Consider the following 12830-nt stretch of genomic DNA (forward strand, 5'->3'; position numbering starts at 1 on the left):
GGAAATGCGCCATTAGCCTTCTTTTTTTTCATTGATAAAATGTTTTCTCATTCAAACTTATTTTAACAATTAGCAAAGTTCTTAACCTGTTAAGCCCTGAACCTGTTTTGTTCAGAACAGTAACAGTAGACTAAAAGCTTTAGGAATCCACACTATAACATATAATAAGTACCCTGTATCAAGATTGATGCAAAACAAGTGACATTTACCTTTTTAGAGAGGTTTATAAAAAATAAAAAACTTTTGGGGTTATTTGGGTGCATTTTTCATATCTCTGGCACCCCTCGGTCGATTTTGATGATTGACACCTCGTTTTAACCGTTAGAGCGAATGGAATCGAGGGGAAGTACCTAAAATCCAACTAAACATTACCCATTGGTGAATGAGTGATGCGTAGGCAGAATGCCCAAAATCGGAAGCTGTCATACACTCTGGTAGCTCTCATAGCAACTATATATGAAAACTCTGTTATTGACATAAATATGTCATCTGTTATTGACATAAATGTCATCCAATGTGTCATTTCAGACACATTGGATTAACCTATGGATTAACCTTCAACAGCGTTTTTATCGTTTTAATGCCATTGAACACAACTTTTGATCAGAACAACAGCATAGGTAAGACAATGCCCCCTTTTTGCTCCGTAAAGCTCCGTGTTGTGATGTCTGTGTTTGCTTCCCCTGTCGCGAGTTCTGATTGCTCAGTGGTGATACTTATACCCCTAGAATCTGTGGAATCTCAGCTTGCTAATCAATATCTTGTTTGTGCAGATCCGATATGTAATAAGGGTATTTATACCTAGAGTTCTGTGCTAAGTGTGTTAAACAGGTTAAAACTCTATTCGGACTCCCCATTCGAGCAACACAGACAGCCAAATAAATGTTCCAAAGCTTCTTACCTTTTCTTGCCGTTTCTCAAATGATGACTTTGATTCAGTCTTTACTGAGCTTGCAGATTTTCCTCCCAAAATGTCGACCAAGTCCTCTCCCTCGCTGTCCTCGTCTCCAAGGAGTTTAAAGCTCACTTTCTTACGGGGTGCTTTCGACTGATTTCCCTCTTCATCGCTGGCAAACGGTAGACACAAACATGCTGAAATCAACCATACGTGCTTCTCCCACACATGATTATCTGTTTTGTATAATCTAATAACACTTACTCATCATCACCCTCCTCTTCGCCGTCGGAATCATCTGCCTCATCATCTTCTTCACCTTCTTCTTCAATGCTGTCATCCTCGCCATCTGACTGCTCACCTGCTTTAGCTGGTTCACCGTCAACAGCATCAAAGAAGTCCTTGTACTTGAGATTCCTGGAGCTCTTTACCTGTCAATATAAACAATGATCAATATTTATTCTGTATTCTGTACAATCAGGACACAAAGAATGTGCGCTAAAAATACTTACAGTCTTTCGTTTTTTGGCAGAAAGTAGTTGATCTATGCCGAGATCTTCATCGTCATCACCCGAGGGCAGGTCCTGAAAATAATCTAGCTCATCTTCGTTCTTATCATCTTTTCCTTCTTGCTTGTCCATAACATCAAGAAAAGACTCCATCTCTGACAGTTTGAAGAATGTATCATCGACCTCAGAGGGAACCACCTTTGTTTTGGAGGCTTTCATACCAATCAGCTTTTTCTGTTTCTCTCGCTTCTCCAGAGCATCCACATCAAAATCTAAATCCGAGTCCTCATCTGTGTTACCCTCGGCCCCGTCCTCAGGCTCCACAGCCTTTTTCTTAGACTGTCTAGGTGGCTCCTCCTCATCCTCTGCATTTTCATCATGAGTTTCTACTTCTTCCTCAGCACTGTCCTCTTCCTCTACCAGCAAATGCAATGTCTCATCTGACAAGGCCTCCTCAGCTACATCTTTAAAGTGTTTCAGTACAGCGTTGTTCTGTAGCTCCAGCTCCTGCCAAATCTGCTCTTCGTCAAAGTGTTCCACCACCAGCTGATCCAAAGGGCTGCCTTTATAATCTGCAGGCTCCTGGGCTTTGTGGAGGTCATACAGGGTCTTAGTGAGAGATGTGAAGTCTGCTGCCACTTCATCCTGAAGGCTGAAAAGTTGGAAACAAACATCACACATCAGTATGACAGGTCTAGTATATTATTAAAAGCAAGACGTTTTAGTGTTCAGTGCTGGGTTACAAGTACTCAATACAATATATTCTTGAATATTAAAATTAAGTAGGTATTATGTAATAGAATGAAAACATTGAGTTAAAATTATTTTTGATTGCAGAGTTGACCGACACACCTGAAACATAAACCCCCATTGGTCCCATAAAATGGAGTAATGGTATATTAAGTAAAACGTATTTTATATAAATGTTTTGTAAGATACTACAGGATGCTATTTCACACAAATCAATCTTCCAAAACTATCTTTTTTCTGGCAGCTTTTTATTTAATCTCTTACAGGTGAGGTACCTACACATACATTTTGCAGTGCATATTCAAGAGTGTCTCTCTACAATACATTATTATTAAATCTGACTTATCTATGTGATTCTGAATTCCATTAGATATCTCAGGTCTTAGTCATGTAAGATTCAGGATAAATATGAAAGGATTTTCATATGTTTTTTCCCTTTGGTAACACTATTACAGCAGCTGGTTGTCCTGCAACATAACAGGTATAACAATCACAGCACTACTGTTAATGCAGTAAGGTCAGCTGTAAGCTGGAAAGGAACAGGAAGTTAGTGTAGATACAGTTTAGTTTTCTGTGGTGGTTTTGTTGTGGTCCTCATTGGTGAAAAAGTGCAAGGGATAGATTTTTAGTGTTGATAGTGTTGTACTCCTTGAAGTATCCAACAGGGTGACAGATAGATACACGCCGCTAACGCTAGAAGTACATGCAATTAGCATTAGCTAACGGTTAGCTAGTTGAAACGCGTCTCTTTAAATAAGCTTTAACAACATTTAACAGCTTTTTCAAAATCGAAAACCCACAGACAGCAATCACTTACCTCAGAAAGCTCTCTGGGTGGGCTGTGTTGGCATTTATTTTCTTTACGCACTCCTCCAGCACGCTCAATACATCTACACTAGCCATCGTTAAACCCACATGCGTGCCTGTCTGTGTTGCAGGTAAACAGGCTCACCAGGAAACAGTTCCGCTGGTGTCTTTGGTTCCTACATACAAACATGGCGTCCGCCGTGCTGAAGGTTGCAGGTTGGTTTGTGTTTATATATGTAATCAAGTCTTAAGTGCATACTTTAATCTCAAAACGAGTGTCAAATAACTTATTGGTTTATACAGCAGAAAAATACTCGCAGCAATTATTGGGCTGCAATGGGTTGAAGAGGTCAGACCTGAGATATGCACAGACTCACTATCTGCTTTAGAAAGCATACATTCGACACTAACTGTTAGAGAAGATTTAATCATTGAACTTAACCATTGCTTACTGAGACTTCAGAGGAGGGGAATAGATGTGCAGTTATGCTGGGTGCCTGCACATGAGGGGGTTAAAGGGAATGAGCATGCTGATAAGTTAGCAAGATATGTTTTACAAAAGGAAATAGCAATACCAGTTTCAATTGGAAAAGCAATAATGAAGAAGAAGGGTATGGAAATATGACAGAAAAGGTGGGAGGAAGATCAGAAAGGGAGGAGATACCACAAGTTACAGAAATCAGTCATAAGAAAGGTCTATGCAGAAAGGAACAGACGGGAGGAGATCATCATCACTAGACTCAGATTGGGTCATACAGGATTAAACGGCACAATGTTTAATCATGGGAAAAAGCGAAGCTGAAGAATGCAGGCGGTGTGGAGTGAAAGAAAATGTGGAACACATCATATTACACTGCAACATGTACAAAACAGAGAGGGAAAAACTAAGAGACAGGGTCAGAGAGGCAGGAAGGGAGTGGAGCCTGATGGGGATAGCCCTACTGGGAACAGAAGGTGAGGGGTAAGAGCTACCAGGAAGGCCACGGTCATGCCGTATTTGAGTGAAACAGGATTGATTGGAAGAATTTAGAACAACGTAAACACACTCACAGTGGTATAATTCCACAAGTGGTGATAGGATGATATGGTGATACACACTCTTTTACAGTAGGTGGCGGTATGCATCTTAACGTTGTTTGCAGCCCGCCAAAAACCGAGAGAAGAAGAAGAAGAAGTGCATACTTTTAGCAGTATAGTCGTTTTCTGATGTATTGAACCCATAGACTGTATATAGATTGAACCTCAAATAGGACCGTGTTTAACTTTGGCTGTGTTGCACAAAGTTACTGCTCGAGTTGAACCATATGAATGTTACATAAGCTTGTCTTGTTGGAGCGTTGGGATAGTACTCTACTTCTATGTCCTGGCCCCTGATGAATTTCTTGATCATAGTTTTATCCTACTGTTTGTGTGTCAGTCATTAAAGTCATGATTTACAGCAAACCCTCGTTCAAAACCACCAATACCTTTATTTAAAATCCTTTGGAGACTCGATACCAATGACAGTCTGATTTGTAGGGGAATGTGTGTACAATAATGCACACTACATCTATTATTTACTAAATCTGATGGATTTGTGAATGGGTTTGCTTTGTAAACAACAAACATATATTTGAAGAGTTAGAACCACCTGGTACAGAATACACTGAGTAATATGTGAGACTGTGAGACTGTCACATGTGAACCTTAAATCAAATTTAAAGGAAAAGGAGGAACATTGTATCATGTAAAAACTTAAAGGACTAATATTCCAACACAAAAGCCATATATATTCCAACAGTATTTTTAATCTGTTTACTCAGTGGCAGGTCTTTCCAGATGTTCTGCTCTCACACTCATGAGGGCACATTCAACGACAGCCCCTCTCCATCAGGGCCTACCTGAATCCCTGTGGAAGCTGGGGAGGCTGAACCACATCGCCATCGCTGTCCCTGACATGGAGAAGGCCACGGCTCTGTACCGGGACGTGCTTGGGGCCACAGTGAGTGACAAGGTGCCCCTGCCCGAGCATGGCGTTTACACAGTGTTTGTGGAGCTCGGAAACACAAAGCTGGAGCTTCTCCATCCTCTGGGGGAGAAGAGCCCGATCGCTGGCTTCCTACAAAAAAACAAGTCTGGAGGGATGCACCACATTTGTATCGAGGTAAGACAGCATTGAAAGCATGTCTTGTAGACGAAGTATTGCATTCTGTAATCTGAATAAGCTAAATCTAAACTTATAACAGGAACAATACCCTTTCTTGACAGCAGACATTTTGACTCTATATTCTTAGGAAAGCACAGGTGTTACATTATGCGTCGCTCTGTTCGTCATCAGTAAGTCATGACATATTGACAGTGAGCCGGCAGACACAGTACCAGAACCACTGAAACCTCAAGATATTAAATATATACTAATATAATTGTACCACCATTCGTTTAATTAGTAACACAGTTTATACTGTTTGGCCTGATTTAAGTCTGAAGTTTGAGTCAGTGTTAATAAAGTGAGTTAAAGTGATTTTGTGGAAATAGTCATGAGTTGTTATCCTACGCACCTGCCACTAAGATCTGATCTTCTGCCTGAACAAAAATAATTGAAATGGTAAGTACATGTTGAAATGTCTTCCGGGAACAAGGCCAACACCGGGGCCCAGATGGCACTGACACGCTGAATGGCCTGTATCCAAAAAATAATAGCAGCACATTAATGCTACAAACATCTTGTCCCACTTCATGCCAAAATGTAGTCTTTTGGCCCGGATTCTGAAGAAACTGAATTTCTATCATACCTTAAGGGTATGATAGCACTATTATTTGGTATTTGGTATATTGCCACATGAATTTTATATATGTGTCTTCATCACTAAACATTAGAAGAACACATGAAGAAAGCACATCTCCACCAGGGTCAATCCATAACAAAACTTAATGGGTTGTCCTTGGCCCATGCTTCAACCTTCAAACAAGTTTCAGGAAACGTGGTCCTATATTTTACACTAAATCTTGCAGACCGACAAACATAGCAAAAACACAGCCTCGTTGGCAAAATAAACAAAAATGTATTCATCATGTATAAAGGTATTTATTTGACCGATTAATAAATCAATAAAAGCTTATTCCAGATATATGTGTTACCAATGTATATGACCAAGCATTACACAAATGTATGCAGTGGTCAACCAATAGTAGACACAATTGCATCATTTGTCCACTAGAGAGCACTGACACCTTCTAGGTATCCACTCGATACAAATAATTAGAAAAAATAATCTGTTGAATATGTAAAAATGTAAATTGTGGTCAGTCTTTTTAAACTATTTAACATTTAGTTAAGCTATATAAAAACAAACTTATGAAACTTTTGTTGCACATTTCAAACCTCATCACAACTACTAAGCCCTCTCTGTTAAAAACGTTGGACAGCAATACAGCAAATACAGTGCATTAACGATTATAAGTGTGATAGAGAAATAAATAACTGTTTCCTGATTGCAGGTAGACGACATCAAAGCTGCAATAGTGGACCTTAAAGCAAAGAACATCAGAACTCTGTCAGCAGAGCCGCGGATCGGCGCTCACGGGAAACCAGTGATGTTCCTCCACCCTAAAGACTGTGACGGTGTACTGGTGGAGCTTGAAGAGGCGTGAACACCTCAGTCTGACGTGGGAGCTGTTTATTCACAAATATATTTTCCACAGGCAGTTTGACAACAAATCCTGATTTTGTAATAGGAGTCTTTACAAAACACAGAGGTTTCATCAATGTGCCTCAAAGTTTTTCCTTCAGCTCTGTTTTACACTTTCCTAATTTGTTGGGGGGGAAATATAAACATGGTGTGGTGTGTGGTTAGATGAATGTTCAATAAATACCCATTTCATAATGATAGCTGGGTGTTGACTTGACTTAAGTTCACTATATTACACGTGACTGCACACAGAATGACTTTTTGATTACAACAAAGTATTTTTAGGTGGATTATTGGGTGTAATTTAAAATATTAAGCTCAGTGTATTTAGGAGGGCAGCACAATACAATGTAACATTTTATTGGCACGCAGTTTAAACGGTGCATATCAAGACTTGCGTTTCTTTATTAAAGTTGATTATTTATTATGTGAGATCTAAAACCATGCCTCTAGATCTAGAGTCTAGACCTAGGAGTGAAACCTGTAACAACCAGCAGGCACCAAAAGTCTGTATCGCTTTAAAAAAGACAAAAAAGACAAGTAGTAAAAGAGGAACTCGTGGTGATGCAGGTGTACACACATTGTTCATTTACACTTCCCGTTATACATTTTTAATTTTCTGGGTTGGAAATCCCCTTGTTACATGCATTTTTTCTAAGCTTTAGACGCTCTAAACATAAATGCTGTCACACAAAGCTATTCTTTGGAACCAAACAGACAAGTGACAATTTGCTAAGACCTTGAGACACAGATGGCAGATGATCATAATTAGCTTCAGGTCAAGCTGCTTATTTTGGATATTTAGTGTATATTTTCTAGAAACCACAGGCCATGGGGAAAACTAATTATATCCTTAACATTCAGATAAACATTGTTATTATTTTTTCTCAATTACCAGTCTCTGGTGTCTACTTCAACAACCACATGTTTTGTCTGTTTATTAGCATACAAATACAATAGCCAGATCTTTTAAACATGTTATTTTCTTGATATAATAACAGACCTTATAAATTAAGGCTTTATAGAGAAGCTATCACTTCACCCTAAGTGAAACTTTACTTAAAGAGCTAGTTCGGTTTTCTTATTTAGTGGAAGTGAAACTTATTATTTTTACCCTTTTTTGTCAGTGGAGTACCGTTTCATTGGGACAACCATACAAAATAAATGTAAACAAGAGACAAATCAGAATCCAGAGGGTTCGTTTTATTTGGTTTGATTGACAGCTGCTTGCAAAAACACAGAAAATACAAAGTGAAGATGCAGGTTTAGCCGACAGCAGAGAGTGCAAGAAACAAAGGCGGGCTTTGAGTGGAGCAGCTCACAGCTCTGGGAACAGGTGATATGTGAAGTTACTGTAATATGGAGGGAATGGCAAAAATGAGATGAGTAATATAAGAGGTTTCAACAACTGGCCAGTAGCATGCAGATGGCTTCATATTTGGAAAAACAGTTGAAAACAAGATACAAATATATATATATATATAAGGAAAGCTGTCAAATGTAATCTGGAGGGATTTAGGCGCTCTCTTTGCCCAGGGTGTGTTTGTCGAACAGATACTCTGCCAGGCCGTTCTGAGGAGCCCCCATGCGGCGCAGGTTGGTCACCCAGTCTCCCAGCTCCTTGATGGACTTCACCTGCTCGTCCAGGTAGTGTGTCTCGATGAAATCACACAGCTGAAAGAGAGAGGGATATCAAATTAGAGCTGAAAAACGTAATTATTTAGAGTGAAAATAAAGCACTTGAATATACCCATGTGTTTCGTATTCAAGTACAACGTAAGCAAAGGTTACACTGGAGTTGAATTGACCATTTTACTAAGGATATTATTATGAAGTTGAATCTATCAGTGATGTTTTTGCAACAGTTTCAGTTGTATTGCTCCAGGGTACAGTTGCTTTTAAACACCTCAGCCCTCCTGGGTAAAACACGCTATATATCGCAGTCCATTTACTAGTCAAGGTGCTTTGCAAACATAAAGGCACAATTGAATACTCACATGTGGGTCATTGTGATCGGAGCAGAGCTTGTGCAAGTCCAGCAGAGATTGATTCACGTTCTTCTCGAGCTGCAGGGCACATTCAAGGGCCTCCAATCCGCTGCCCCACTCATCCCTGTCTGGCTTCTGCAACACAGCAGGTCAGGGAAACAGAGAGACACTTATTAAGGAGAGGCGACCCAGACAGAGAGCCCTCTAAATTCTTCAGAGTCGGTTTAACGTTTAACTAGTGGTGTTTGTGTGTCACTGAAAGATAAGCGGCTGAGCACACTCACACCCTTTATATCTTTTTGACCTTTCGTTACCCTCCCAACATGTGCTGTGATCGCCCAGAGCGGGAAATATCAAAACCAGTGTTTCAGTTAAAAAACACAAAAAAAAGAATTTACTTGCAACAGAAACACATTAAAACAATAATGAGCTCATACCTTGACATCCTGGAGGAAGATCCTTCCCCCCCTCTGGTTCTGCAGTTTCATCAGCTTCTCAGCATGCTCGCGCTCCTCCTCAGACTGATGACGGAAGAACTTGCTAAAGTTGTTCAATGCCTGGTCATCCCGGTCGAAGAAGTATCCCTGTAAGGAGAAAATACCAGAATGTTGGTAATCAAGAATCAAAAGCACAAATCCCTAGCTGCCATGATAAGAGCAAACGGCTAACTCTTGCTGTGCAGGCAGAGTTTAATATGCTATTTGATAAAATGCTAATGTTCTTGCTCATTTGTTTTAAATCAGTAAGTCATTGATTATTGCTGAAACGATGCACGCTCATAAACACATGGCAAAGAACATACAAAGCGTTCAGAACCATCTAAACTACATAACACATTTATAATTATTCAACATACACAGGATAAATTAGTGGAAAATGTTTAAAATTGTACATATATTAAAAAAGGGATAAAAAGCCCTTTTTATAAACATCAACTGAGTGGGATGGACATGCTGTGCTTAGAGAGAAGCATGTTTTCTAAGGTCAGGCGCTGCACCCTGTGCCCCGTCTCTGTACATAATCTCAAAAAGGAACTTCAACCTTTGTTTTATTACTCAGTCACAAATCATTGATTCACAGCAGTTCAAACTAACATCCAAAAAGCTTGCTGCCATGATCCAAACATCATTTTGATCAGGAAATGGCTGCTTAGAGGGTGGCTTTTATTTATCACGACAGTTGGCTGCCTGACTATCTTCACACAACATTTAAGCACACCCAGCTCAGCGGTTATAAAACCACCATACTGAAAGGAATCAGAATCACTTCTTGAGAATAAATAACTAGTATAAGCAGTTACCCTTATGCAACCGTCACCCTGGGGTTTCCACTTATCTTTGTCCACACATCTGCTCTCTAATGCCTGAACACTTTCTGTAACCACCAATGAACTCTCACCATGGACATGTATACATAGGAGGCATACAGCTCCAGGTTGATCTGCCTGTTGATGGCCGCCTCGCAGTCCTGGTGGAAGTTCTGTCTCACTTGGGAACTCATGGTACTGAAACAGAAAACAAAATCCTTACTAGACGAACAAACATGACTCCAAATTACACAACTCATATGTGGGTGTCAAACTGCATGTTGGATACAATTATATAGAAATGGTATTCCTTATTGACAACATGTGGTTGGAGCTTCTCAAATGTGAGGCTTTGATGGATTACTCTGTTTAATGATGTTGTAGTTATAAGTCAGACAAAGAAATGAAGTGCTTTGTATTTGCATGTTTAATTGAATTGGTTGATGATAAATGTCTGAGTGTGGGTTGCTGTGAAACAACACTCCGCACTGCAGAAATAGACACTGAGGCCCAATCCCAAACCAGCTGTTTTTATACTAAACAGAGGTATGATCCTAAGTAAAACAAATATGAGGTTATCATGAGGTTGTTAACATCGCAATTTATCAGTGGATGTTTGCTGGTAAACGGCGTACACACAGCGTTGCACCGATGCGGACTCGCTGTTTAAGGGCTTGATAACCCACTCCCCCCTCGTTGGTTTGCAACAGCACTTAATGTGGCGGACCCTCCGCGCGAACGCGCAAAGGGAGGGGTAGTGTAGTTTGTCAATCGATGGGCCCTACCTTCATCAGAGGTATAACCTAAATGTTACATCACTATCACGAGGTTTGGCACAGCTTTCTATTTTGTTATACAAGGCAGATCTTCTCACTCAAAAAGGTCAATCGTATAACCGTTACAAGATTTTTAAAGATTATATTGGCCAGCTTTAACTAGGGCTTGGTAATATAATATATCGATTTATTGTGACAAGTAATTGTGTCAGATGTTATTATATCATTTTACGTGTCAAGACTGCGTTACAGTAATCTTAAGCGATGCATTTTTCTGAATTTACCAGATTGTTCTGTAGTAAAATGTGTCAATAAATTCACATACATTCTGCTGCTAATTATTTCTCAAAATTCTCATTGTGTACATTGTTTGCAAAAGCATCAATGGACAGCCATTCCATATCTAGGCATTTGATCACGACAATAATTAGTTTTATTTTACCCAGCCCTGGCTTCAACACAAGATTACAATTTCGTCAAACAACGCATAACAGCACGAACTAGGAACATATTTTAGTTTTTACGGTTTAAATATACAACAAAGCAGTGTTTATCGGGCGGATGTTGTTGAGTGTTATGCAGGAGGAGATGACGCAGGTGGAGGGAGAGCTAACAGGGCCACACCGATATAAACAACCGCAGCAGTAACCTTACTCCTCCAATCTGCTAACAAACATGACGGGAAAGCCGTCGACGACAAACAAATACACACTGATAAAAAAACATTTAAATGAATTCTTACCAAGTCTCAGTGTCAGGTCTTCGTGGGAAGATGTCGAGAAGCGCGTTAGCAAAACAAACAGTTAGCTAGCTAAACGTGTTCGGGATAAAGTAAGATTGATAGCTGAGGTTTTGCGTTAATTAAATTAAATTAGATGTGGTCGATGATGGTCTGAGTGATCAAAAGGATTGTAGGGTGTCGAAGACAGCTGAAAGGTTGCCGTTCAAGCACTGTTGAAGCAGGTAACCTTCACTGTCCGCTAACGAGAGGACCGACTGATAACTAGACGGTGGGGAGCGTGAGGTCACTGCCTGGAAAAGGGAGGGGCTGCACCACCAACTGCTCCTCCCTTCCGTTTAAGTCCCGCACTTCTACTTCCGCCCCATGGGACAATCATGTATTGAATTCAATGGGGAGAGAAAGATTATCTTTCGATCGCGTTTCAATTTTGCCACGAATTACACATATGATGTTTGTCAATCTTAAAAAATCATTTCCATGTCAAAAAAGTCAGTTTGTCGTAAAACTGTTGAAATATAAGACTATGAAAAATACGCAACTAGAAAGACTATACCCCAGAGTCCACCGGAAAGGGAGGGACTTCGCCTCTCTATATATATGAACCCGAATCCTAAAGCAACTGCTCCTGTATCAGATGCATTATTTGATGCCACCAATCGAGATTTCAAATAGACCGTCTTTTTTTAACTAACTGTAATGAATTTACATTTGAAATTATTAATATATATACAAACATTTTTCACAAATTACAGACCTTCAAATTGTCATTTTAAGTCAACATTTCTCTGCACACTTACTCAAAGAGCATTAAAAAACAACTATATGAGTACAGAGACATTACCCTATCTGCATTGATTGAGGAATGAAAGTCCACATCAATATAAGCAGTTCAACAACATTATGTACGACCAGCTACTTCATCAAATGTCTCGGCTGTAGAGCCTCAGACAGGTCTTTCAGCTCCTCAAGTGCATCCATCATCAGTCCCAGGTTTTTAACAAAAGCAACTGACGTCAGCTTTGCTGCTAGCCCCTCATATATCCATCTATCATTTGAGGAACGGTTCACATCTACACCTGCCGATGTGAGGTGATGATAGAGTGCAGCATACATTGTCCAAACAGCGTAACTTACTGTCCTAAAAGATGAAGCCACCCACCTTATCCCGAGGACGCAACCAATCTTCCTCAAGCATACACCTACTTCAGAGACTGCAGCATAAGCTCTTAAGTTCTTTGGTTACTGATGATAGAGACAGTACAGCTTGTCAAGAAAAGTGGTTAAGTGGTTGGTTTCGGTGCAGTGCTTGACTGCATCTGACACAGACAACTCCAACCTATGTTTAGACAATGCCAGCCTATGAGGCCTGGGTACTTACTTCTCAGTTTT

General features: G+C 40.0%; 3 protein-coding genes across 3 annotated transcripts; 1 reads left to right on the forward strand and 2 right to left on the reverse strand.

Annotated features, from left to right (window-relative positions):
• Positions 1–832: 832 nt before the first annotated feature.
• LOC104944338 (U3 small nucleolar ribonucleoprotein protein MPP10-like) lies at positions 833–3129 on the reverse strand. Its single transcript, XM_010769863.1, has 4 exons — positions 2972–3129; positions 1408–2056; positions 1160–1326; positions 833–1067 (listed from the first exon to the last, which is right to left on the reverse strand). Exons 1-4 carry the CDS (start codon positions 3055–3057, stop codon positions 833–835), a joined length of 1137 nt encoding a protein of 378 aa, XP_010768165.1. The 5' UTR covers positions 3058–3129.
• On the forward strand, positions 3061–8007 carry mcee (methylmalonyl CoA epimerase). Its single transcript, XM_010769862.1, has 3 exons — positions 3061–3177; positions 4764–5104; positions 6439–8007. Exons 1-3 carry the CDS (start codon positions 3150–3152, stop codon positions 6589–6591), a joined length of 522 nt encoding a protein of 173 aa, XP_010768164.1. The 5' UTR covers positions 3061–3149; the 3' UTR covers positions 6592–8007.
• Positions 7812–11710, reverse strand: LOC104944336 (ferritin, heavy subunit). Its single transcript, XM_010769860.1, has 5 exons — positions 11442–11710; positions 10016–10121; positions 9055–9201; positions 8627–8752; positions 7812–8303 (listed from the first exon to the last, which is right to left on the reverse strand). The coding sequence occupies exons 2-5, from the start codon at positions 10115–10117 to the stop codon at positions 8145–8147; spliced, it is 534 nt and encodes a 177-aa protein (XP_010768162.1). The 5' UTR covers positions 10118–10121; positions 11442–11710; the 3' UTR covers positions 7812–8144.
• Positions 11711–12830: the final 1120 nt, after the last annotated feature.

Source organism: Notothenia coriiceps, unplaced genomic scaffold, assembly GCF_000735185.1.
Source record: "Notothenia coriiceps isolate Sejong01 unplaced genomic scaffold, NC01 NC01_scaffold00007918, whole genome shotgun sequence".
Lineage (NCBI taxonomy): Eukaryota > Metazoa > Chordata > Actinopteri > Perciformes > Nototheniidae > Notothenia > Notothenia coriiceps.

What these genes read in the sequence shown, in the direction of transcription:
- mcee (XM_010769862.1), top strand. Translation starts at nt 3,150, where the DNA reads ATGGCGTCCGCCGTGCTGAAGGTTGCAG. An exon ending in CGCCGTGCTGAAGGTTGCAG is followed by an intron (nt 3,178 to 4,763) that starts GTTGGTTTGTGT and finishes CTGTTTACTCAG; the next exon opens with TGGCAGGTCTTTCCAGATGT. An exon ending in TGCACCACATTTGTATCGAG is followed by an intron (nt 5,105 to 6,438) that starts GTAAGACAGCAT and finishes TCCTGATTGCAG; the next exon opens with GTAGACGACATCAAAGCTGC.
- LOC104944338 (XM_010769863.1), bottom strand. Translation starts at nt 3,057, where the DNA reads ATGGCTAGTGTAGATGTATTGAGCGTGCTGGAGGAGTGCGTAAAGAAA. An exon ending in CACCCAGAGAGCTTTCTGAG is followed by an intron (nt 2,057 to 2,971) that starts GTAAGTGATTGC and finishes CCAACTTTTCAG; the next exon opens with CCTTCAGGATGAAGTGGCAG. An exon ending in GAAGAGGAGGGTGATGATGA is followed by an intron (nt 1,068 to 1,159) that starts GTAAGTGTTATT and finishes ACCGTTTGCCAG; the next exon opens with CGATGAAGAGGGAAATCAGT.
- LOC104944336 (XM_010769860.1), bottom strand. Translation starts at nt 10,117, where the DNA reads ATGAGTTCCCAAGTGAGACAGAACTTCCACCAGGACTGCGAGGCGGCC. An exon ending in TCTTCCTCCAGGATGTCAAG is followed by an intron (nt 8,753 to 9,054) that starts GTATGAGCTCAT and finishes GCTGTGTTGCAG; the next exon opens with AAGCCAGACAGGGATGAGTG. An exon ending in CCGATCACAATGACCCACAT is followed by an intron (nt 8,304 to 8,626) that starts GTGAGTATTCAA and finishes TCTCTCTTTCAG; the next exon opens with CTGTGTGATTTCATCGAGAC.